Raw genomic sequence first — 23,866 nt, forward strand, 5'->3', positions numbered from 1 at the left:
ACAATAGCCAGGACATGGAAACAACCTAAGTGTCCATCGACAGATGAATGGACCAAAAAAATGTGGTGTGTGAGTATATATATATATATGTACATATATGCATATGTGTACACACACACGCATTTTATTCAGCCATAAAAAAGAAGGAATCCTGCCACTTGCAACAACATGGATGGACCTTGAGGGCATTATGCTAAGTGAAATAAGTCAAACAGAGAAAGACAAATACTGTATGAGCTCACTTATATGTGGAATCTAAAAAAACCAAACTAGTAGATATAGAGAACAGATTGGTGCATTGCCAGAGACAGTGGGTGAAATGGGTGAAGGTGGTCAAAAGGTAGAAAATTCCAGTTATAAGATGAATAAGTCATGAGGATGTAATGTACAGCATGGTGACTGTAGTTAACAACACTGTATTGTATATTTGCAAGTTGCTAAGAGAGTAAATCTTAAAAGTTCTCATCACAAGAAAAAATTTATAACTATGTGTGGTTATGGATATTAACTAAACTTATGGTGCTAATCATTTTGCAATATATGCATATCTCAAATCATTATGTGGTACATCTAAAACTAATATGATCTTATATGTCAGTTATGTCTCAATTAAAACACTGAATAGAGGCAACAACAGAAAAAATAGGGGCTGGCCCCGTGGCCGAGTGGTTAAGTTCACGCGCTCTGCTGCGGCGGCCCAGGGTTTCACCGGTTCGGATCCTGGGCGCAGACATGGCACCGCTCGTCAGGCCACATTGAAGCGGCATCCCACAGGCCACAACTAGAAGGACCTGCAACTAAGATATACAACTATGTATTGGGGGGGATTTGGGGAGATAAATCAGGAAAAAAAATAAAAGATTGGCAACAGTTGTTAGCTCAGGTACCAATCTTTAAAAAAAAAAATAGATACAGTGGACTTTGTCAAAATTGAGAACTTTTGGGACTGGCCCGGTGGCACAGTGGTTAAGTGTGCACATTGTGCTTCGGTGGCCTGGGTTTTGCCGGTTCAGATCCCGGGTGTGGACGTGGCACCACTTGGCAAGCCATGCTGTGGTAGGCATCCCACATATAAAGTAGAGGAAGATGGGCATGGATGTTAGCTCAGGGCCAGTCTTCCGCAGCAAAAAGAGGAGGATTTGCAGCAGATGTTAGCTCAGGGCTGATCTTCCTTGAAAAAAAATAATAAAATTGAGAACTTTTCAGCATCAAAAGACTCAAGAGAATGGGAAGATAACCCACAGAATAGGAGAAAATATTTGGAAATCATATATCTGATAAGACATTAATAACCAGAATGTATAAAGAAAGCCTACAGCTCAATATCAAAAAACCCTATTAAAAAATGAATAAAGGGCTTGCATAGACATTTCTCTAAAAAAAGATACACAAACAGCCAATAAGCACATGAAAAGATGTTCAACATCACTAATAACCAGGGAAATGGAAATCAAAATCATAATGAGATACCACTTAACATCTACTAGGATTGTTAAAATAAAAATATCAGATAATAACAAGTGTTGGTGAGGAGACGGAGAAATTGGAACCCTCATCCTCTGCTAGTGGAAATGTAAAATGGTGCAAATGCTTTGGAAAACAGTGTGGCAGTCCCTTAAACAAGTAAACAGTCATCATATGAGCCAGCAGTTTCACTCTTAAGTATTACCCAAGAGAAATGAAAACACAAAAATTTGTACATGAATGTTTATAGCCGCATTATTCTTAGTAGCCAAAAGGTAGTAGCAACCCAAATGTCCATCAACTGACTAATGGATAAACAAAATGTGTTATATCCATACAATGGAATATTATTCATCTGTAAAAAGGACTGGAAGTACTGACACATCCTAGAACATGCATGAACCTTGAAAACATGCTGAGTGAAAGAAGCCATTCACAAAAGACCACATATTATATGATTACATTTGTATGAAATGTCCAGAAGAGGAAAATCTATTTAGAGAGCAAGACTAGTGGTTGCCAAGCATTGGGGGTGGGTGCTTAGGAGATGTGATAGGTAAAGGGTACGGGGCTTCTTTTTGAGGTGATGAAAATGTTCTAAAATTGACTGTGGTGATGGTTGCACATATCTCTGAATATAGTAACACCTGTTGAATTCTACACCTTAAATGTGTGAATTTTATTAAATGTGAAATATATTTCAATAAAACTGTTCAAACAATGGTGCTGGGAGAACTGGACATCCACATATAAAAGAATGTAAGTTGGATCCCTACTGCACACCATGTACAACCGTGAACTCAAAATGGATGTAAAGACCTAAGTGTAAGAGCTGAAACTACCAAACTCTTAGAAGAAAACATAGAAGTAAATCTTCTATTATTGCTTTCAATATGTCAATGGTTTCTTAGATATGACACCAAAAACAGAAGCAACAAAAGAAAAAATAGATAAATTGGACTTCATAATAATTGAAAGTTTTTGTATTTCAATGAATGCCATCAAGAAAGTGAAAACAATGAAGTACAGATACGTTCCACATAGTGTTAAACCTTGAAAATATTATGCCAAGGGAAAGAATTCCAGACACAAAACCATGTATTGAATGAATCCATTTTTACGAAATGACCAGTATAGGCAAATCCGGAGAGATAGAAAGTAGGTTTGTGTTTGCCAGGGGCCCTGAGTGGAGGGGACTGGGGAGTGACTGCGGATGGGTGTGGGGCCTCTTTTAGGGGTAATGAAAATGTTCTGCAATTACATAGTAATTATGGTTACACATCTTTGTGAATATTACTGAAAACCACTGAACTGTATACCTTGTAAGGGTGAATTTTATAGTGTGTAAATTCTCTCTCAAAAAAGAATATATATACTGAAAAAGTGTATGCTGAAAACCAATTAACATTTGAAAATAAATTATCCCCGAGAAACTTCTGTGGTTTTAGATATTTGGAAATTATATTGGTGGTGCAGTTGTTCAAAGTTCCACAGAAACCAGTGGAAGAAGTGAGGAGTCTACTGATCATCTTGCTTTGTTAGGAGCAGAGGGCGTGGCTCAGCAGGAGTTTCTGTTTGTTTCTCTGAGCTTAGCAAAGCTAAAATGATGTAGTAATTGTTTTTATATCATTGGGAATAAATTAATTGCAAAGAAATATGTTAGTTTACATAGTTTTTAAGTAAATTTTATTTATTTTGAATTGCTTTTATATTCTCCTAATTCAAAATGCAAAAGTTTCCTCTTGCCTCAACCTCCAACCCCACACCCTCTTTTTCTCCCAGGAGGTAACTGATGTTACCAATTTTTTGTGACTCCTTCTAGAGATATTTTTACATAGTGCTTTGATTTTTTTTAAAAAAATTCTATTTTGTAGTTAAGCGTTTTTAAAAGAAATGACTTTTGGGGGAAAATGGAGTCAATGTAAATTATGGTATTTTTAAACCCGCTTTTGAGTTCTGTAGTTGGCCATTGTTAATTTTGGCAAATTAGTCTTAAAGAAACATTTTGATATCTTTGATTTTTGATTATGGTCACACAGCAGAATCTTTATACAAGGGCAAGGAAGCCCCTAATGAATATTGGATAAGTATTACCGGACCCAAGACTTGTATTTTTATTTCTACTTCAATTCTGGGATACTGTCTTAATAATTGGTTGTTTCCTGCCCTTCTTCTTTTCCCTCGAAACTGGTTTGGGTGACACTTTTACTTTTACTTCAGTATTCTTCTTCTCTTTCTTTTACAAAACTTGATATTTTCTATGTAATTTGCAATCTTTGCAAGACAAATGTAAATTCTTGGCACTGAGCTAATATATTCTTCCAAATGTAATTTTTCTTATAGAATTCAAAATATTCTAATTAATACCCTCTATTTTATCAAAACATGAATAATCTATGGTGGCGACGGGTCTCAGGGTAGGTTGCCCCAAAATATGCCAAAGTGGCATTTTTATTATTTTGAATTAAAGTTACTTGAAAAAAAGCCAGTGCATCAAGAACACTCTGACCCTCCTTTGTTCCCCTGAAAACAGGAAACAAAGCTCCCATGGGAAGGGATCCTCCCCATGCCGGGAGGGTGGAGGGCATCCTTATCTCTGGAGATAGGGAGTTCCGGGCACAGGAAGCTGTATAAACAAACTTTATTACTCTTCATTAATTTGCTACCCCAAGCAGAAACCCTTGGTTTTGTCAACTCTTCACAAATAATTGTTTCTTTGTCTAAAAAAGTATGTAAACAGCCTGCTTTGGTCAATTCGTGGGTCCCATTTCTATGAGACCTCCGTATGTACGAATTAAAAATTTTTTTCCTGTTAATGTCATGTGTCAATTTAATTATTAGATGAGCCAAAAGAGCTCAAGAGGGGTGGGAGGGAAATTTCTCCCTCCCCATCAGTGCTCTAAGAGAGGCCTTCAGATATGCATTGGGAAGTCTCTTTATTTTTTCCTGAATAATTTCTTAAGCCTGATTCTGGTGGTGTTTTTATCATAATCATTTCACAGTAGCTTCTAAACAAGAGTTTTATAGAAATATGTTATTTGTTGTTTCTTTTCTTATAATTGGTTTAGTTTAATTTTCTTTATTCCCCTCTTCTCTCTACTGTTTTGGAAGCTACACGTTCTATTTCCAGTCTCCTATCAGTTACCCTTAAATTTCTTTTCTTTGTTACAAATTTTTTTTATTGAGTTCATAATAGTCTACAACGTTGTGAAATTTCACTTGTACGTTATTAATTATCCGTCACCATATGAGTGCGCCCCTTTACCCCTGTGCCCACCCCCAGCACCCTTCCCCTGGCAATGACTGAACTGTTCTCTTTGTCCGTGTGTTTATCTTCTACATATGAGTGAAATCATATGGTGTTTGTCATTCTCCATCTGGCTTATTTTTCTTAGTGTAATACTCTCCAGGTCCATCCATGTTGTTGCAAATGGATGATTTTGTTTTTTTCTGTCTGAGTAGTATTCCATTGTGTACATATACCACATTGTTGTTATTCAATCATCAGTCAGTGGGCGCTTGGATTGCTTCCACATCTTGGCTATTGTGCATAGTGCTGCAGTGAACATAGGGGTGCATAAGTCTCTTTGAATTGTTGATTTCAAGTTCTTTGGATAAATACCCAGTAGTGCGATAGCTGGATCATATGGTATTTCTATTTTTAGTTTTTTGAGGAAGCTCCATACTGTTTTCCATAGTGGCTGCACCAGTTTGCATTCCCACCAGCAGTGTATGAGGGTTCCCTTTTCTCCACAACCTCTCCAACATTTGTTATTTTTAGTCTTAGTGATTATAGCCATTTTAACAGGTGTAAGGTGGTATCTTAGTATAGTTTTGATATGCATTTCCCTGATGATTAGTGATGTTGAACATCTTTTCCATGTGTTTAATGGCCGTCTGTATATCTTCATTTGAAAAATGTCTGTGCATGTCCTCTGCCTGTTTTTTGATCGGGTTGTTTGTTTTTTTGTTGTTCAGTTGTGTGAGTTCCTTATATATTATGGAGATTAACCCCTTGTCAGATATATGATTTGCAAATATTTTTTCCTAACTGGTGACTTGTTTTGTTTTGATCCTAGTTTCTTTTGCCTTGCAGAAGCTCCTTAGTCTGATGAAATCCCACTTGTTTGTTTTTTCTTATGTTTCCCTTGTCAGAGAAGGCATGGTATTTGAAAAGATCCTTTTAGGATCGAGGTCAAAGAGTGTACTACCTACATTTTCTTCCAGAAGTTGAATAGTTTCAGGTCTTACCTTCAAGTCTTTGATCCATTTTGAGTTTCTTTTTGTGTATGGTGTAAGATAATGGTCTACTTTCATTCTTTTGCATGTGGCTGTCCAGTTTTCCCAACACCATTTATTGAAGAGACTGTCTTTTCTCTAGTGTATGTTCTTGGCACCTTTGTCGAAGATTAGCTGTCTGTAGATGTGTGGTTTTATTTCTGGGCTTTCAGTTCTGTTCCATTGATGTGTGTGCCTGTTTTTGTACCAGTACCATGTCGTTTTGATTACTGTAACTTTGTGGTACATTTTGAAATCAGGGATTGTGATGCCTCCAGCTTTGTTCTTTTTTCTCAGGGTTGCTTTAGCTATTTGGGGTCTTTTTTGCCCCATATGAAGTTTAGGATTCTTAGTTCTATTTCCATGAAGAATGTCATTGAGATTCTTTTTTTAAAAATTTTTTTTAAAGATTTTATCTTTTTCCTTTTTCTCCCCAAAGCCCCCCAGTACATAGTTGTATAGTCTTCGTTGTGGGTCATTCTAGTTGTAGCACGTGGGACGCTGCCTCAGCGTGGTTTGATGAGCAGTGCCATGTCCACGCCCAGGACTCGAACCAACGAAACACTGGGCCGCCTGCAGCGGAGCACGTGAACTTAACCACTCGGCCACGGGGCCAGCCCCTGTCATTGAGATTCTGATTGGGATTGCACTGAATCTGTAGATTGCTTTGGGTAGTATGGACATATTAACCGTATTTATTCTTCTGATCCATGTGCATGGAATCTCTTTTAATTTCTTTATGTAATCATCGATTTCTTTCAATAATGTCTTATAGTTTTCATTGTATAGGTCTTTTACCTCCTTGGTTAAATTTATTCCTAGATATTTTATTCTTTTTGTTGCAGTTGTAAATGGGATTGCATTCCTGACTTCTCTTTCTACTAGTTCGACACTGGTGTATAGAAATGGAACTGATTTTTGTAAGTTGATTTTGCACCCTACAGCTTTGCTGTAGTTGTTGATTATTTCTAATAGTTTTCTGATGGATTCTTTAGGGTTTTCTATATATAAAATCATGTCATCTGCAAACAGAGAGTTTCACTTCTTCATTGCCTATTATGGTTCCTTTTATTCCTTTTTCTTCCCTAATTGCTCTTGCTAAAACCTCCAGTACTGTGTGAATAACATTGGTGAGAGTGTGCACCCTTGTCTTGTTCATGTTCTCAGAGGGATGGCATTCAGTTTTTTCACGTTGAATATGATGTTGGTTGTGGTTGTCATATATGACCTTTACTATGCTGAGATAATTTCCTTCTATCCCCATTTTGTTGAGACTTTTTTTTAATGATAAATGGCTCTTACATCTTTTCAGATGCTTTCTCTGCATCTCTTGAGATGATCATGTGATTTTTATTCCTCATTTTGTTAATGTGGTGTATCACATTGATTGATTTGTGGATGTTGAACCATCCCTGTGTTCCTGGTATGCATCCCACTTGATCATGGTGTATGATCTTTTTGATGTGTTGCTGTATTTCGGTTGCCAATATTTTGTTGTGGATTTTTGCCTTGATGTTCATCAGCGATATTGGCCTGTAGTTTTCCTTTTTTGTCTTGTCCTTGTCAGCCTTTGGTATCAGGGTGATGTTGGCTTCATAGAATGTATTAGGAAGTGTTCTGTCTTCCCTAACTTTTTGGAATAGTTTGAGAAGGATAAGTATTAAATTCTCTTTGAATGTTTGGTAGAATTAACCAGGGAATCCATCTGGTCCTGGACTTTTATTTTTTGGGATGCTTCTGATTACTCTTTCAATCTGTTTACTTGTGATTGATCTATTCAGATTATTTCTTCTTGATTCAGCTTTGAGAGGTTGTAAGAGTCTAAGAATTTATCCGTTTCTTCTAGATTTTGCAATCTTTTGGCAAATAGTTTTTCATAGTATTCTCTTAGAATCCTTTGTGTTTCTGTGTTATCCATTATGATTTCTTCTCTTTTGTTTATAAGTTTATCTGAGCTTTCTCTCTTTTTTTCTTTGTTAAGTCTGACTAGAGGTTTGTCAGTTTTGTTTATTTTATCAAAGAACCAGTTCTTTGTTTCATTAATCCTTTTTACTGTCTTTTTTGTTTCAATTGCATTTATTTCTGCTCTGATTTTTATTATTTCCCTCCTTCTGCTGAGTTTGGGCTTTGTTTATTCTTGTTTTTCTAATTCAGTTAGGTGTAGTTTCAGATTGTTTGGGATTTTTCTTGTTTGTTAAGATGAGCCTGTATTGCAGTGATTTTCCTTCTTAGTACTGCTTTTGCTGCATCCCATATGAGTTGGTATGGTATGTTTTCATTTTCATTTGTCTCCAGATATTTTTTGATTTCTCCTTTAATTTCTTCAGTGATCCATTAGTTGTTCAGTAGCATGTTGTTTAGTCTCCATATCTTTGTCCCTTTCCCAGCGTTCTTCTTGTAGTTAATTTCTAGTTTCATAGCATTGAGGTCGGAAAAGATGCTTGTTATTATTTCAATCTTCTTAAATTTATTGACGGTTGCCTTGTTTCCCAGCATATGATCTGTCCTTGACAGTGTTCCGTGTGCACTTGAGAAGAATGTGTATTCTGCTGTTTTTGGATAGAGTGTTCGATATATAACTATTAAGTCCATCTGATGTAGTTTTTCATTTAATTCCACTGTTTCCTTGGTGACTTTCTGTCTGGATGATCTATCCATTGATGTCAGTGGAGTGTTGAGTTCCCCTACTATTATTGTGTTGTTGTTAACGTCTCCTTTTAGATTTGTTAATAGTTGCTTTATGTACTTTGGTGCTCCTCTGTTGGGTACATATATATTTATAAGTGTTACATCTTCTTGGTAGAGTATCCCTTTGATCATTATATACTGCCCCTTTTTGTCTCTCTTTATCTCTCTTCTTGAAGTCTACTTTGTATAAGTGTGGCAACACCTACTTTCTTTTGTTTGCAATTAGCTTGTAGTATCGTCATCCATCTCTTCATTCTGAGTCTGTGTTTGTCATTGGAGCTGAGGTGTGTTTCCTGGAGGCAGAATATTGTTGGGTCTTGTTTTTTAATCCATCTCACCACTCTGTGTCTTTTTATTGGAGAATTCACTCCATTTACATTTAGACTGATTTTTGATGAGGGCTTAATGCTACCATTTTTTGCTTGTTTTCCAGTTCTCGTACATTTCCTTTGTTTCCTGTCCTGTGCATTTTGGACTACCAATTCAGTTAGGTAGTTTTTTATGCTGGATTTCTTAGTTTTCTCTTTATTTGTCATTTGTGTCTCTGTTTTACTTTTTTGTTTAGTGGTTACAGTGAGGTTTGTATGCCAGATCTCGTAGATGAGATAGTCCAATTTCTGATGACCTCTTGTTTCCTTAGACTAAGCTGATTCAGTTCCTTTCCTCTTCCCCTGCTAAGTTGTTTTTGTCACATCTTATTCCATCTTGTGTTGTGAGTTTGTGGTTAAAATGACAAGCTTTTCTTTGTTTTTGGTGTTTTCCTTCCCTTTATCTTTAATGTTTTACTTGAGTATTTGCTAAACTGATCTGATGGATAGCTACAATTTTCTGATTTTGTCTACCTATTTGTCTCCTTACTCAGGGCTTTATAACTCTTTGCTTCTTTTTTTTCCGGTATGAGGGTCCTCTTGAGGATTTATTGTAGGGAGGATCTTGTGGCAATGAACTCCCTTAGCTTTTGCTTATCTGGGATAGTTTTTATTTCTCAATTATATCTGAAGGATATTTTTGCTGGATAGAGTATTCTTGGCTGAAAGTTTTTGTCTTTCAAAGATTCAAATATGTCATTCCACTCTATCCTAGCTTGTAAGGTTTCTACTGAAAGCCTGATAGGGTTTCCTTTGTAAGTTATTTTCTTCTGACTTGCTGCCCATAGTATTTTTTTCTTTCTCAGTGATTTTATTTTTGCCAGCTTCACTACAATATGCCTTGCAGTAGGTCTTTTTACATTGAGATAGTTAGGAGATCTGATAGCCTCTTTTATGTGGATGTCCATCTCCTTCCCCAGGTTTGGGAAGTTCTCCACTTATTTCTTTGAACAAGCTTTCTGCTCCATTCTCCTCTTCTCCCTCTTGAATACCTATAATCCTTATGTTGCATTTTCTAATTGAATTGGATATTTCTTGGAGACTTTCTTCATTTCTTTTTAGTCTTAGTTTTCTCTCCTCCTCCATCTGAAGCATTTCTATATTTTTATCCTCAATGTTGCTGATTCCTTCCTTCATGATATCAGCTCTGCTGTTCAGGCAATCCATATTCTGCTTTATCTTACCCATTGTGCTTTTCATCTCCAGTATTTCTGATTGGTTTTTCTTTATAGTTTCAATCTCTTTTGTGAAGTAGCTCCTGAACTCGTTGAATTGTCTATCTGCATTCTCTTAACTTGTTGAGTTTTTTAATGATAGCTATTTTGAATTCTCCATCATTTAGATTATAGATTTCTGTGTCTTCATGATTGATTTCTGGGTGATTGTCATTTTCTTTCCGGTCTGGAGATTTAATATATTTTTTCATACTGCTAGGCAGCATGGATTTGTGCTTCCACATTGTAGTAGTATTTGATCACTGCTTCCGCCTGTCGCTACTGGGTGAGAGTCAAGAGCTGCATATTCTGAGCCCACTGTGATCCATGGGACAGCTCCCAGATGCTGGGCCTGGGCCCCAGGTTGGGGGGAGGGGTGCTTTCTTTCTCCTGCCCAACCTTGGGGGCTTCTCAGTCTGCCCTTGCTATCTGCTCTCCTGAGGTGTTGGCTTGATGAAGACACCCCTGCAATAGCTAGTCACCTCTGTGGGAGGCTTTCCCCTGGGCTGCGAGGGACCTCGGATATCTATGGTGTTCCTGCAGAGGGCCACTGCTCCCTCCCTGCTTTCCTCTCAGAGGCTGTGCACAATCCCTGGGTTGCTGTCCTTTGAGGAGGAAGAGAAGCATTCTCTTACCTCATTCCACTTCCTTGGTGGGGGACCTCCAGCACCTCCACCTTCCTATGTATGGCTGTGTGGGTCTCTGAGACATCTTTTGTGTTGTGTGATGTCCTCTGTTGGAATATGAATGTCCTTTTCATTGTATCTTTGAGGGGAGAGTTTATGGGGAAAGCTCACTCCACCATAATGCTGATGTCACCCTCACCCTTAAAGTTTTAACATGTTATTCTTAACAAAATCTAAGGTTTATCTCTTTCTCTGTATACATTCTAGACAAGACCAAAGATCTTAGAATGCCTCAACTACAAACTCATATACATCTTATTGTATTCTAGTATTTCAGGTCCATCATGCTTTTGTGTGCATATGTATGTGTGTCTTTGTCTGTGTTTGAATAGATAATAAATTCTCATGGTACAAAATTCAAAGGATACAAAAGAGGCTAGATATTAATTGTTCTCACCGCAAAAAAATGATAATTAAGTGATGTGATAGAGATGTTTGCTAACAGTGATAATCATATTGCAGTATATAAATGTATCAAACCAACACACTGTACACCTTAAACTTACACAATGTTTTATGTCAGTTATATCTCAATTTAAAAAAGTACAAAATTTTATACACTGATAATTCTTTTTTCACCTTATTTCCTACCCTATTCCCACTCAGTTCCCCTCACCATGTTCCATAGGATATATTAGGTTGATCTATATGAAATTGCCAATATTCGACTATTTTGATATGCAACAATGGCAATTTCATTTGGTTCAAACCAATATCAGTGAAAAAAGCAGATTCCTGCCTTCATGGAATTTTCATTCTGGTAGGAAGTATAATCATTAATTATTTCAGTGTAACAAATTACCGTAAAATTTAGTGGCTCAAAACATTTATTATCTCACAGTTTCTGTGGGTCATGAATTTTGGAGTAATTTAGCTGGATCATTCAGACTCAGGGTCTCATGAGGTTGTAGTCAATATGTCGGCTGGGGTTGCAGGCATCTAGAGGCTTAACTGAGTCTGAAGGATCAGCTTCCAAGATGATTCACTCATCTGGCTGTTGGCAGGAGGCTTCAGGTCTTTGCTGGTTGTTGACAGGAGGCCTCAATTTCTTGTCACATGAATCTCTCCATAAGGCTGCTTGAATGTCCTCATGACATGGCAGGTTGCTTCCTGCAGATCGGGTAATTCAAGAGAGAGGACAAGAAGGAAGCCACAAGGACTTTTTCCCTCTTTCCCGTAGTGCCTTTTATGACCTAGTCTTGGAAATCACACCTTGTCGCTTCCACCACGTTCTAGTTGTTGGAAGCAAGTCACTGAGTCCAGGCCACACTCAAGGGGAAAGGAGTTAAATTCCACTTCTTGAAGGAAGGAATAGGGAAGAATTTGTGAATACATTTTAAAACCACCACAGGAAGTCAGATGATAAGGAATAAACATAATCAGTAAATTATGGAGTATATTAAAAGGTGATAAGTTCTACGAAGAAAAGAAAAAAGTAGAGCAGAGATAAGGGGAATCAGAGTATGTGCATGTGGAAGGGATGTGGGTTGCAATTTTAAACAGCGTGGTCAGTGTATGACACATTAAAAAGGTTAGATTTGAGTAAAGAGCTGAAAGAGGTGAAGACATTTGCTATGCAGATATCTGGAAGAAGAAAGTCCGAAACCAAAGGAATAGCTAAAGCAAAGGCCCCAAGGTGGGAGTAAAATGAGGTGAGAGTACAGAATGCTGACCATATCTTATTAGAGGTATATTTTCAATTGGGGAGGTGGGGAGAAAGTTGAGGAAGAATTATTTTCATGGCAGAAATTAATGAGTTCATTGTTTCTAATAGGAATGTAAAGAAAGCAAAATGGATCCAAGTGTGGATGTGAATTCTGTCACCATCTCTGTTGAGGGGATGACGTGTAGTTCCTGTGTTTGGACGATTGAGCAGCAGATTGGAAAACTGAGTGGTGTCCATCACATTAAAGTAAGTTACTCTTTGGAAATTAGTGAAGTCAAATGCTATTATTTGGAATTCTTCTAACACTGAAAGAGAAGCAGACACGCTGACACGTTTGGCAATAAAGGCTATCATACTTCTAACCCTAAAGCTAAATAAGGTTTTTTTTGGCCCATTCACTTCTCTTTTTATAAACAAATAAGAAATTATGTATTTTTTCAATTTAAAAACATCTGAAGATGGAATCTTGGCATTATTATAGTTGTGTATTTATAGATTTATGTTTTGTAAGTATAGAGATGCTGATAGACTTTTTATTACTCTTAATTTCATACTGAACTAAAATATATGTTCTCTGAGAAAGGGTTGTGGAATGTCTTTCTCTTTTTTAGCATGACAATTATTATGTTAAATAATAATGTAATCTTCCTTAAGCATATGCACACAAGTTGTAACAGCACTTTCTAAACATTTTCACTTGAGTAATTACAAAAATAAAATTGACTTTTGTTAGACCATCTTAGCACATTCTTGCTATAATTCATCTCAGAATCTTACTTAGTAAAAAAGAGTAGTTTATCTGTATATTCTTTCTGCAATGAACATGAATTATTAATATAACTATTATAAATAAATAAGAAAAGGTAAGCAGCATTGTTTAGCACCTTCTAAACACAAGAACCAAAAGTACCAAAGTCAACACAAGACTACCCCAAAGGAAACATAATGATACCATGCCCCCTCATATCCTGTAAAAACTATACTCGAATGTTTCCTGTGCTCATTTTTTGACATAGGCCTAGTATGTTAAAGCTGCAAGGGGTCTTCGATATGACTTAAATAGTCTAACCCCCTCATTTTACAGATCAGATCAGCAGACTGAAGCCCAGATAATGAAGTCACTTGTGCTAAATTACACAGCTACCTAACACCAAAGCAAAACTAGAACTCAAGTTCCATGATTCTTGGGCCAGTGTATTTTCTGGTCATACATTGTCTACAGATGCATTTTAATTTGCATATAGTTCTCAAACTTGGCATCTCCAATTTATTCTCTCATGTAACTTTTGAAAAAAGCAGCCTGGTATTTCAGCATAAAGGTGCCTTCTACTACCAAATTGCTGTTTAGCTCTGTATCACTAGTCTATAAATTCTCCTCAGAATAATTCTAGTATTTCTGAGTATGAGAAACCTTGAATTATGTTTTACTTGTCATTATCTTTTTATTTCCATGTTCATAAAATTGGGTTTGATTTTAAAGCCTTTGGAGTAAAAAACAATGTTTTGATTAATCTTTATGCTATAGTCGAGGTTTCTCAACCTCAGCACTGTTGACATTTTGGCCTGGATAATTCTTTGTTGTGGAGGGCTGTTCTATGCCTTGGAGCCTTGGAGGATGGTTCGCAGCATCCCTGGCCTCTACCTACCAGATGCCAGTAGCCTCTCCTCCCACTTGTGACAACCAAAAATGTTTCCAAACATTGCCAAATGTCCCCAGGGGGCAAAATTGCCCCCAGTTGAGAATCAGTGTTATAGTCTCTTCTCAGAGAACCTACCAGACACCCTTTGGCTGTTAGTTAATATTTGATGATGGTGAATTGATTGATCGAATAGGCTCAATCGCCCCTTTCTCTTTATATTAGCTTCCTATGGGTCTTTTTGCCAGTGACAGGTATAGTGAGCAGTGGTTCTCAAACCGCAGCGTGAGAATCCCCTAGAGGCTTGGGAAACATGAATTGCTGGGTCCCACCCCCAGAGTTTAAATTTAAAACCCAGTGAAATCTAAATTTAACCAGATGTCCTGCATTTTTATTTGCTAAATCTGGTAACCCTACTTTGAAGTCATCTTTCCCCCTTACTTTTAGACCCTCATAACCACTGACTTATTTTTTGTCCCTGTAAGTTTTGCTTTTTTAAAAACTGCCATATAAATGGAATCATATTGTATATAGCCTTTTGAGTCCGACTGCCTTCACTTTGGCATTATGCATTTGAGATCCACCCATGCCGTTGCATGTATTACTGGTTCTTTCCTTCTTATTGCTGAGTGTTCCATTGTGTGGATGTACCACAGTTTGTTTACCCATTCACTCATTGAGAGACATTTGGATTATTTCCACTTTTTTGTGATTATGAAAAGCAATGCTCTGAATGTTCACATACAAGTCTTTGTCTGGACATATGTTTTAGTCTCTCTTGGGCAGATTCCTAGGATTGAATTTGTTCCAGCACATGGTAAGTATATGTTTAACTTTTTGAGACACTGGCAAATGATTTACCATGGTGGCTGTACTATTTTGTCTTCCCCCCCAGCAATGTTTGAGAATTCCACTTTTTCCACATTCTCTCCGACACTTTGTATTATCAGTCATTTTAGTTATAGACTTTCTACTGGGTATGTAGTGGTATCACACTAATTCTCATTTCCTTAATAGCTAATGTGTTGAACATCTTTTCATGTGTTTTATTAGGCATTTGTATACCTTCTTTGGTGAAATGTCTGTCAAACCGTTTGTCAAATTTTTAGCTGGGCTTTTTGCTTTCTTATTATTCAGTTTTGATTATTCTTTATATATTCTGGATATAACTTTTCTCTTAGATACGTGTTTTGTAAATATGTTTTCCAGCCTATGGCTTGTCTTTCATTCTCTTAAAAGTGTCCTTTCCAGAGTGGAAGTTTTTACTTTTGATGAATTCTAATTTGTCCACTTCTTTCCTTTATGGATCATGTTTTTGGTGTCATATCTAAGAAATCTTGGCCTCACCCAAGTTCACAAAGATTTTTCTCCTTCATCTTCTTCTAAAAGTTTTATCATTTTAGGTTTTACATTTAGGTCTATGATCCATTTTGAATTAATGTGTATACGTTGTAAGAGATGAGTTGAAGTTAATTTTTCTTACATAGATGTCTAGTTGTTCCAAGCAGCACCGTTTGTTGAAACATCTGTTCTTTCTCCATCGAGAAGGTGCACCTTGTTGAAAATCAATTGACCATATATATTTTGGGTGTATTTCCGTATGTTCTGTTCTGTTCCATTGATCCGTGTGTCTGTCCTTTGGCCAGTGAATACCACACAGTCTTGATTATTGTAACTTTATAATAGATCTTAAAATCAGGCAGTGTGATTCCTTAACTTTGTTCTTTTTCAAAATTGTTTTGGCTATTATAGTTCCTTTCCTTTTCCATATAAATTTTAGCATCAGTTTATAAGTTTCTACAAAAATATCTGCTGAGATTTTGACTAGGATTGTGTTGATTCTGTAGATTCATCTGGATAGAATTAGTTTCTTATTAATATTTGGTTTTCTAATTTGTACACATGATATATCTCTCCATTTATTTAGATATTCCTTGATTTCTTTTATCAGGGATCTATAGTTTTCAGCAGCCAGCCCTTGTGGTCTAGTGGTTAAGATTTGGTGCTCACTGCCACTTCCCCAGTTCATTTCCTGTCAGGGAACCACACCACTCACTGTCAGTTGTCATACTGTGGCTGCTGCCTGTTGCTGTGATGCTGAAAGCTAGGCACTGGTATTTCAAATACCAGCAGGGTCACCCATGGTGGACAGGTTTCAGCAGAGCTTCCAGACTAAGCCAGACTAAGAAGGAGGACCTGGCTACCAACTTCCAGAAAAGTTGGCCATGAAAACCCTATGAATAGCAGTGGAGCATTGTCTCATATAGTGCTGGAAGGAGAGGGGATGGCACAAAAAGACCCGGCAGGGTTCTGCTGTGCTGTAGACAGGGTCACTAGGGGTCGGAATTGACTAGATGGCACTTAACAACAACAAATAGTTTTCAACATGCAGATCCTGCATATATTTTGTTAGATTTATATTTAAATACTTTGTTTTTGAATGATGTTTAAATGGTACTGTTTTTTAAATTTCAATTTCAGTTGTTCATTACAACCATATAGAAATGCCATTGGTTTTTGTATGTTGATTTTGTGTCCTGAGCTTTTTGCTAAACTGAATTATTAAATCTATTAGCTTTTTTTGTAGATTCCTTGGGATTTTCTTTCTCAATTTTATTATTTTTCTTTCTTTCTTTCTTTATTTTTAATTTTTATTTTTTTTCGGATGTACATCATATTTCAACTTCTGTATACATTACATCATGTTCACCACCTGAACACTAATTATAGTCCATCCCCTCACGTGTGACCCTAATCACCCCTTTTGCCTCCCCCCTCCCCCCTTCCCCAATGGTAACCACTAGTCCAATCTCCAATGCTATGTGTCTTTTTTTCTTTTGTCATTTTTATCTGCTACTTATGAGTGAGATCATATGGTATTTGACTTTCTCCTTCTGACTTATTTCACTCAGCATAATACCCTCAAGGTTCATCCATGTTGTCACAAATGGCCGGATTTTGTCATTTCTTATGGCTGAGTAGTAGTCCATCGTGTATAAATACCACATCTTCTTTATCCATTCGTCCCTTAATGGGCACCTAGGTTGCTTCCAAGTCTTGGCTGTTGTGTATAATGCTGCAATGAACATAGGGGTGCAAGTATCTTTATGCCTTTGTGTTTTCAAGTTCTTTGGATAAATACCCAGCAGTGGAATAGCTGGATCATATGGTAGATCTACCCTTAATTTTCTGAGGGTACTCCATATTGCTTTCCATAGTGGCTGCACCAGTTTGCACTGCCACCAGCAGTGAACAAGGGTTCCCTTCTCGCCACACCCTCTCCAACAATTGTGTTCAAAATTGTTGTTGCAAAATGGGCAAAAGATCTGAACAGAGATTTCTCCAAAGAAGATATACAGATGGCCAACAGGCATATGAAAAGATGCTCAACATCATTAGCTATCAGGGAAATGCAGATCAACTACAATGAGGTATCGCCTCACTCCAGTCCTTGGGATTTTCTACATAAGCAGTTATGTCATCAGGGCATAAAAACAGTTTTCTTTCTTTCTAGTCTGTATGTGTTTTGTTTGTTTTTTTTGCTTTATCGAACTGGCTAGAACCTCCATGATAATTTTGAATAGGAATGGTGAGGGTGGAGATGTTCCTGATCGTGGGGGAATACATTCAGTCATTCACCATGAAGCATTGTGTTAGTTGTAAGGTTTTTGTAGATGCCCCATATCAGGTTAAGGAAGTTCCTAGTTTTCTGAGAGTTTTTATTTTTAATCATGAATGGATTTTGAATTTTTTCAAGTGCTTTTTCTACATCTAGAGATTATCATATTATTTTTCCGTTTTAGGCTGTTAATATGGTGAAATACATTGATTTTCAAATATTGTACCAGCCACGCATTCCCAGGATAAGCCCCATTTGGTCAAAGAATACTTACTTTTAATGAAAAATTTCAAACATACACAAAACTGGAGAGCCTAATACAAGGAACCTCCCTTGTACCCATCACCCAGGAGAATCCTTGCTCTTCATTTTCATGACATTCTCATCATTTGAATTTGATAATGTGTTTTGTTGATGCTTCTAAGAGTTGATCTAGGCCTTCCTGCCTGTTGTACTTTGTTAAGGTAGAGGTCCCCTGAGTAGTGAATTGGAATTCCCTAGTATATTTCTACACCATTTCCAGGCCTTTTTGCTAGCCCCCTCACCCCCGTTTTTCCTTGTCATTTTTCAGGATTCTTAGCACTGTTTGGAGTGTAGCTCATTTCAGCACTCTTTCCCATGCTTCCTTCAGTTTTATTCCCCACCTATTCTCCCCTGTTTCTGTCTAACTTGTATCTAAGGGTCCAAAGAAAATAGCAATATCTCCTTCTTGCCAGAAGTTTGGGATTCCTACTATAATGACAGTAATATATGGATGCTTTTTCTTAAATACTGTACTATGAGTTGCTGACTCTTGAGCATGTGTATTTTCACTGCCAGGGCTTAACGAGTCACTCCTGAGATATGTCATTTTTAACTGAGTTGTGTTCTCATGTATGTAATGTACTTACTATTTTAATATATTATTTTAATTTTCAGCATCATTAAAACAACTTTATATTGGTGGTGGTTCTATTTACTGGAAGTTTTCTATAATTTTGCTTTTATACAGTGATGGTAGAAAGGTAATGCAACTTTGGAATTTGATCAGCTTACATTGATCCTAGAATGGTTTTCTTCTGACTAGTTCAGATCTACATGCAAAAGATAAATTTTTTGATACACTACCCAAAGTAGATGTTAATATTCTAAAGGGAGCTTTGTCCAACTGGACATTAGATTTAGCATAAGATTTAAAACTAGGGATCTGATGGGTTCTTTCTAATAATCAGAAGCTCATTATATTTTTAAGTGGATGAATCATTAAATTGGAACTAGAATATTTTGTGTTTCTTCAGATCAAATACTTACGGGAGCTCTGCCTTTTAATTATTCTTAATCTAAACATTAATTTTTACCCATTTATTCTTTAGAGATTTCAAAATAGTTTGGCTTTTCAGTGAAGTACAGGATCTATACTTTCTTGTCTCTCCAGTATTCTTGTCTCTGATTCAGACTTCTCATAAGATCTTGAGCAAATTGGCTTCAGTTTGCCTTGTTTTTAGTATAAAAAATTGGTTAATTGGCACATAGTGATTCTTTATGAAGTTTGATACAAAACTTCCTTGATTCAAGAGTCATGTGAAGTGTGGTGCTAGTATGTGGGTAATTCTTTTCCATATCTGAAACTGTAGGTGACTTTTTTCGATGTCTGAATTTCGTATTCGTCTTGACCAGAGAGGACAAAGTAAACTGTAGATCCATTTTACTATTTGTATGGGGGGAAAGCAGTGTTTCTTGTTGTTGCCTACACTGCACACTCTGGTCAGCTAAGACTATGTTGATGGTTGTGGCTAGCAAAGCTTTACATACATAGTGTAATATGCCTTCTAATCTGTCTGCTAAGCTTTCTGACCTGTAGGCATTCATGTGAATACTTAGATATGAATTTTCCACTTTCACATGCTCCAAAAGTAGGATTTTCTTTTCTATTCACCATCTACCTTGGCGTAACTCCAGTTTTAAAGGCTTCCTCATTGCTGCCCTCCCCCTTCCTCGCGAGAATGCTGCTGCCTTTAATTGGCTTGGGGGCAGGAGCTAAGTTGGGAAACCCGAGAGGTAAGCTAACTGTTTTATTTACTATCCTGCAGGTTTTGTCAAATGAGTTTATCTTCAAAATATTCAAATTTCTAACAACATTTTGTAATTTTTTCACTAATCGTAACTGTCCGAAAATTAGATGTGTATTTTGCAGTTTCTTGATTAGAAAAGAGGATGGCAAAAGTAGCTCTGCGACCTTCAGTCCCAGAGCCTTCAAAATGAGTTGTTTAATTTCACTGAGTAATAAGTATGACACCTGCACTTGATTTAGCCTCAAATGAAACCAATTAAACCTCCTGCACTCGATCCAAGCTGGCTTGTGCTGGGGGCCAAAATAGAAGGTGAATCTTACTAATTAAGCGTCCGTGATAATTGCAGTAAAGCTATTTTGAACATCTAGAAACTGGTTCACGTAGTTTTTCTCCGGGTGCCTTAGGAACATTTCTGTGTAGATTTTCCAAAAAAGCCTATTGCACCCCACTCATATGTAAGGCTGCTATTTCCACTGCATATTCTCAGAATTCACCTCTGCTTAATAAGGCCTGTTTAAGGTCAGAGAAATGCAACTGAATTGGTTTAAGTTGTAAAGGAAAAGTAGCAGTGATATAATGTGAAAGCACTTTGTGTTATCAACAGTGATTTATATGGATCCCAGTGACAGATACTTAAGGCTACACTTTCCAGGGCACATTCATAATTCGATTGCTAAAAATAAAAGGAAGTACACTTTCTCTGCCTTTTCCAGCTCTGCCTCTCCTCCTTCAGTCAAAAGCCCATGTGATATAGAGTATATTAGTGATCTTTCTTTTTTTTCCCTTCCTTTAAAAAATATTTTACTAAATGTTAAGTCTTCTAGGCCCAGAGACACATTTACTGTGAAGTTAATGAAGCTTAAGTTTCAGAACCCCTCACTTGCATTGACCCCTTTTGAGACCGTGGAAGGAGTCTTAGCAATGTGTTCACATGGTTATGTGTTTTTGCAAAAGTAAAACATTTTAACTATAATCCTTTAAGTCCATTGTCTATTTCCACTTTGACTCCCCTTATGTTAGACTTCCCCCTTGTGTTGGGTGGTATTGGATGTGCCATGGGCATTTTGGGGATCTGACTAAGGGGAGGTTGAGTTGGGAATATGTGTAGTTTGGGGTTAGTAGGATATTTGGCTATACATAGTTCTTAGTCACTTCCGTGTATAGTGAAGTTTTTGCTAGGAATTCTGGTGGAGGAATGGTCTCCAGTACCCTACCACCCGTGGTGCCAGCTCACCCAGTGTCATGACATGAAGGTGTAGGGCCCAGTGTAAAAGTGGTAAATGAGTGTTATCAATTCAAAGAGTATTTAAGACTAGTCACTGCATAAGTAAACTTTTCTAAAATGCCCTGTAATCTTATAGCTCATATATGAAAGAAACTTGATAGTTTTCCCAAATTTGACAACAGCTCTAAAACTTTGTCAGTATCCAGTTGTGATGTTGAAAAGAACTTTTCTAAACCATAATTAACAAAAAATATTTTGACCTGCAGGAAAGACTGAATTATCTTTGTTTTCTCTATGTAGAAAATGATTTTACAAAATCATTTTCAAATGAAGCAGCAATCACAGTATACAGTCAAAAATGTAGGAAAAGAAAATATTATGGAAGTGTATCAGGCATTATTAATAAAAAAGTTATTTTTATGGATGTATGATATATAGTAGCTTTTAAAAATTTGCGACTTGTAATTTTGTTACTCATTCAGAATACTTTTGTACAGAATTTTATTTATAGGTTTTTATTATTTTCCTTAAAGAAGGCCCCTAAATGTGTAAGTTTCAGAGGCCACAAAAGGTGGATTCACTCTTTCTAGACAGCATATAGAAAATTGTACCTGTCCAAACATAATTTATAGTCAGAATGCAGCTCAGCATGTTAATACATAAATATTGGTCACTTTTTAATGAATTTTAGGGTTTAAAATTTCTGGATCATAGTTTCTGAGATTACAGTTAAGACTAATGTGCAGTCAATTTAGAAACCAGATATGGAGAGGACATTGTTTCGACTAAGTCAAGCAGCTCCTGTAGTGTTTGGAGTAAAACTCTGATATGAAGTATTGTAATTGTGTGGGGTTGCTTTATTGAAAAACTGCGACGGTGGAACAGATTAAAGCTTTAATTAACAGAATTTAAGGACAAGGAATAGTCAAGAATAAGTAGAATGAATATGATTATTTCTTTTGAGCCTTCAGCATTTAGATACGTTTTGAGAATTGTGTCTTAAATTTTGAAGTTTGTAAATGAGTGCAATACTCTTGTTTTTCCTGTCAATGTCAAGACTATCGACTTTAAAGGGATTAACCTGAAGTTCAATTTAATCACGTCAGTGGTCTGTTCAGGGAAAAAAATAAAATGGGCAGATAATGTGAAGGTCTTTCTCTGGGATCGTTTGGCCTTTTTGGAAGTGGGCATGTAAAAACAAATTTAATTAGATATAAGTACTGAATGACTCTAAAGGTTAATGCTTTATTAACAAATTACTTTGTCCTTGAAATTTATACTGCTAACTTTTTGAGTGCTTTTTCCCTTTACTCAGATAAAGGCTGTAGTCTATTCTCCTAATATAGACTATCCTTTAAAAAACCGATCACCTAGGGGCCGGCCCGGTGGTGCAGTGGTTAAGTTCGCATGTTCCGCTTCTTGGCGGCCCGGGGTTCACTGGTTCGGATCCTGGGTGCGGACATGGTACCGCTTGGCATGCCATGCTGTGGTAGGCGTACCATGTATAAAGTAGAGGAAGATGGACACGGATGTTAGCTCAGGTCCGGTCTTCCTCAGCAAAAAGAGGAGGATTGGCAGCAGTTAGCTCAGGGCTAATCTTCCTCAAAAAAAAAAAACAAAAAAAAAAACTGATCACCTAGATGCCAACAGTTGCTAAATTCATCCTGTGGCTGAATACGTTCCTTGCTCCCCTTAAAATTAGCTGTTTTTTTTTATTATTGAAAAAGTAACACATGTACAGGGTAAAATCCTTCTCCCAAAGGAAACCAGTTATCAGTTTGCTATGTATGTATCCTTCCAGAAATAGACTGTGAATATAAAATGATTTACATGGATATCTATATGTGTGTGTGTGTGTGTATACACACACATATATAAATACATATATATATACACACATGTACATACATTTCCCCTTTTTATATAAGTGGAAGCATACTATACGTATTGTTCTGCGCCTTGCTTTTTTCACTTAGTAAATATATCTTAAATATTGTTCTATATCAGCATATAGAGATCAATCTTTTTATTTCTATTTGGAAATTTTTTTGTTTCCCAGCTTTTGGTATGGCAAATGATAGTGCATTGAACATAACGTTTTCCAAACACTGTATTAGAGAAATATAGGCATTTTGTTTAATATAAATTCCTAGGTAATAATCATCCATCCATGAAGATGTAGAATCAGGTATTCAAAGAGGTTTGGGTTTCTGATTTAGTTGAACTTTATCCCAAGGATCAAAGAAAGGTCAAATTCAGCATAAAACTCTTGCAGTGGAAGAGTGGTGTGAAGAGGAACTTTCACTATTTCCTTTGTATAACTTTGTATTTAAACTTTTATAATGAATAATTATGCATTAGTTGTATAATATTTGAAGCAAAATAAAAATATATTAGCAATGAAAATTCTGACAAAGCACTCAGTTTACAGATAGTTTAGTTCATGAAAGACAATGCTACAACTTAAAAAAACTAACAAAATCTCTGCATCTTTTTCATTTTAAAATATTTAGTTTTTGAATTTTTAGATCTGTTTTGGGCTATTGTCTTAGTCTCTAAGAATTGCCTTTTGCCAGTTCATAAATTGATTTAATAGTTTTAAGTGGCAACCTTTATTTCGGTTGGTCAAATAGGAGAAGTGTTAATAGAGCTTGATGGCTTCCTCTTACAGTATTTTAGTTTTCAATATCCTATATGGAAGCATCAAAGTAGAGTGTTACTTGATTAACATATACCCATTATTTTTTCAACAATCAGTAATAGAATTTGTATTGAGATGTATGTAATATAAATGGGATTTTTATTATGTATTATAAATAGTTTTTAGTTGAGTCAAAAATATATTGTGAGTAGTGAATCAGACCTATTAGAAATTCAAGATAATTGATGAATCATTTCACTTTTCTGACTTCAGTTTCTGTAAAATGGTAGAATCCGTTCAAGCTCCCAAACACCTCTGATTATCTTTAT

The 23,866-nt window shown here is 36.5% G+C and overlaps 1 protein-coding gene across 3 annotated transcripts in view; it reads left to right on the forward strand.

Annotated features, from left to right (window-relative positions):
• ATP7A (ATPase copper transporting alpha) overlaps positions 1-23,866 on the forward strand; it is a 132,210-nt gene that overhangs the window by 51,301 nt on the left and 57,043 nt on the right. For all 3 annotated transcript variants that reach the window (XR_011434725.1, XM_005614286.4, XM_014728991.3), the window contains exon 2: positions 12,473-12,610. Coding sequence is in view for 2 of the 3 variants with exons in the window: in XM_005614286.4 (XP_005614343.1) it covers positions 12,491-12,610 (120 nt within the window). In the remaining variant the exon portion in view is untranslated. The remainder of the gene's footprint in view (positions 1-12,472; positions 12,611-23,866) is intronic.

This window comes from Equus caballus, chromosome X, assembly GCF_041296265.1.
Source record: "Equus caballus isolate H_3958 breed thoroughbred chromosome X, TB-T2T, whole genome shotgun sequence".
NCBI classification, from domain to species: Eukaryota; Metazoa; Chordata; class Mammalia; order Perissodactyla; family Equidae; genus Equus; species Equus caballus.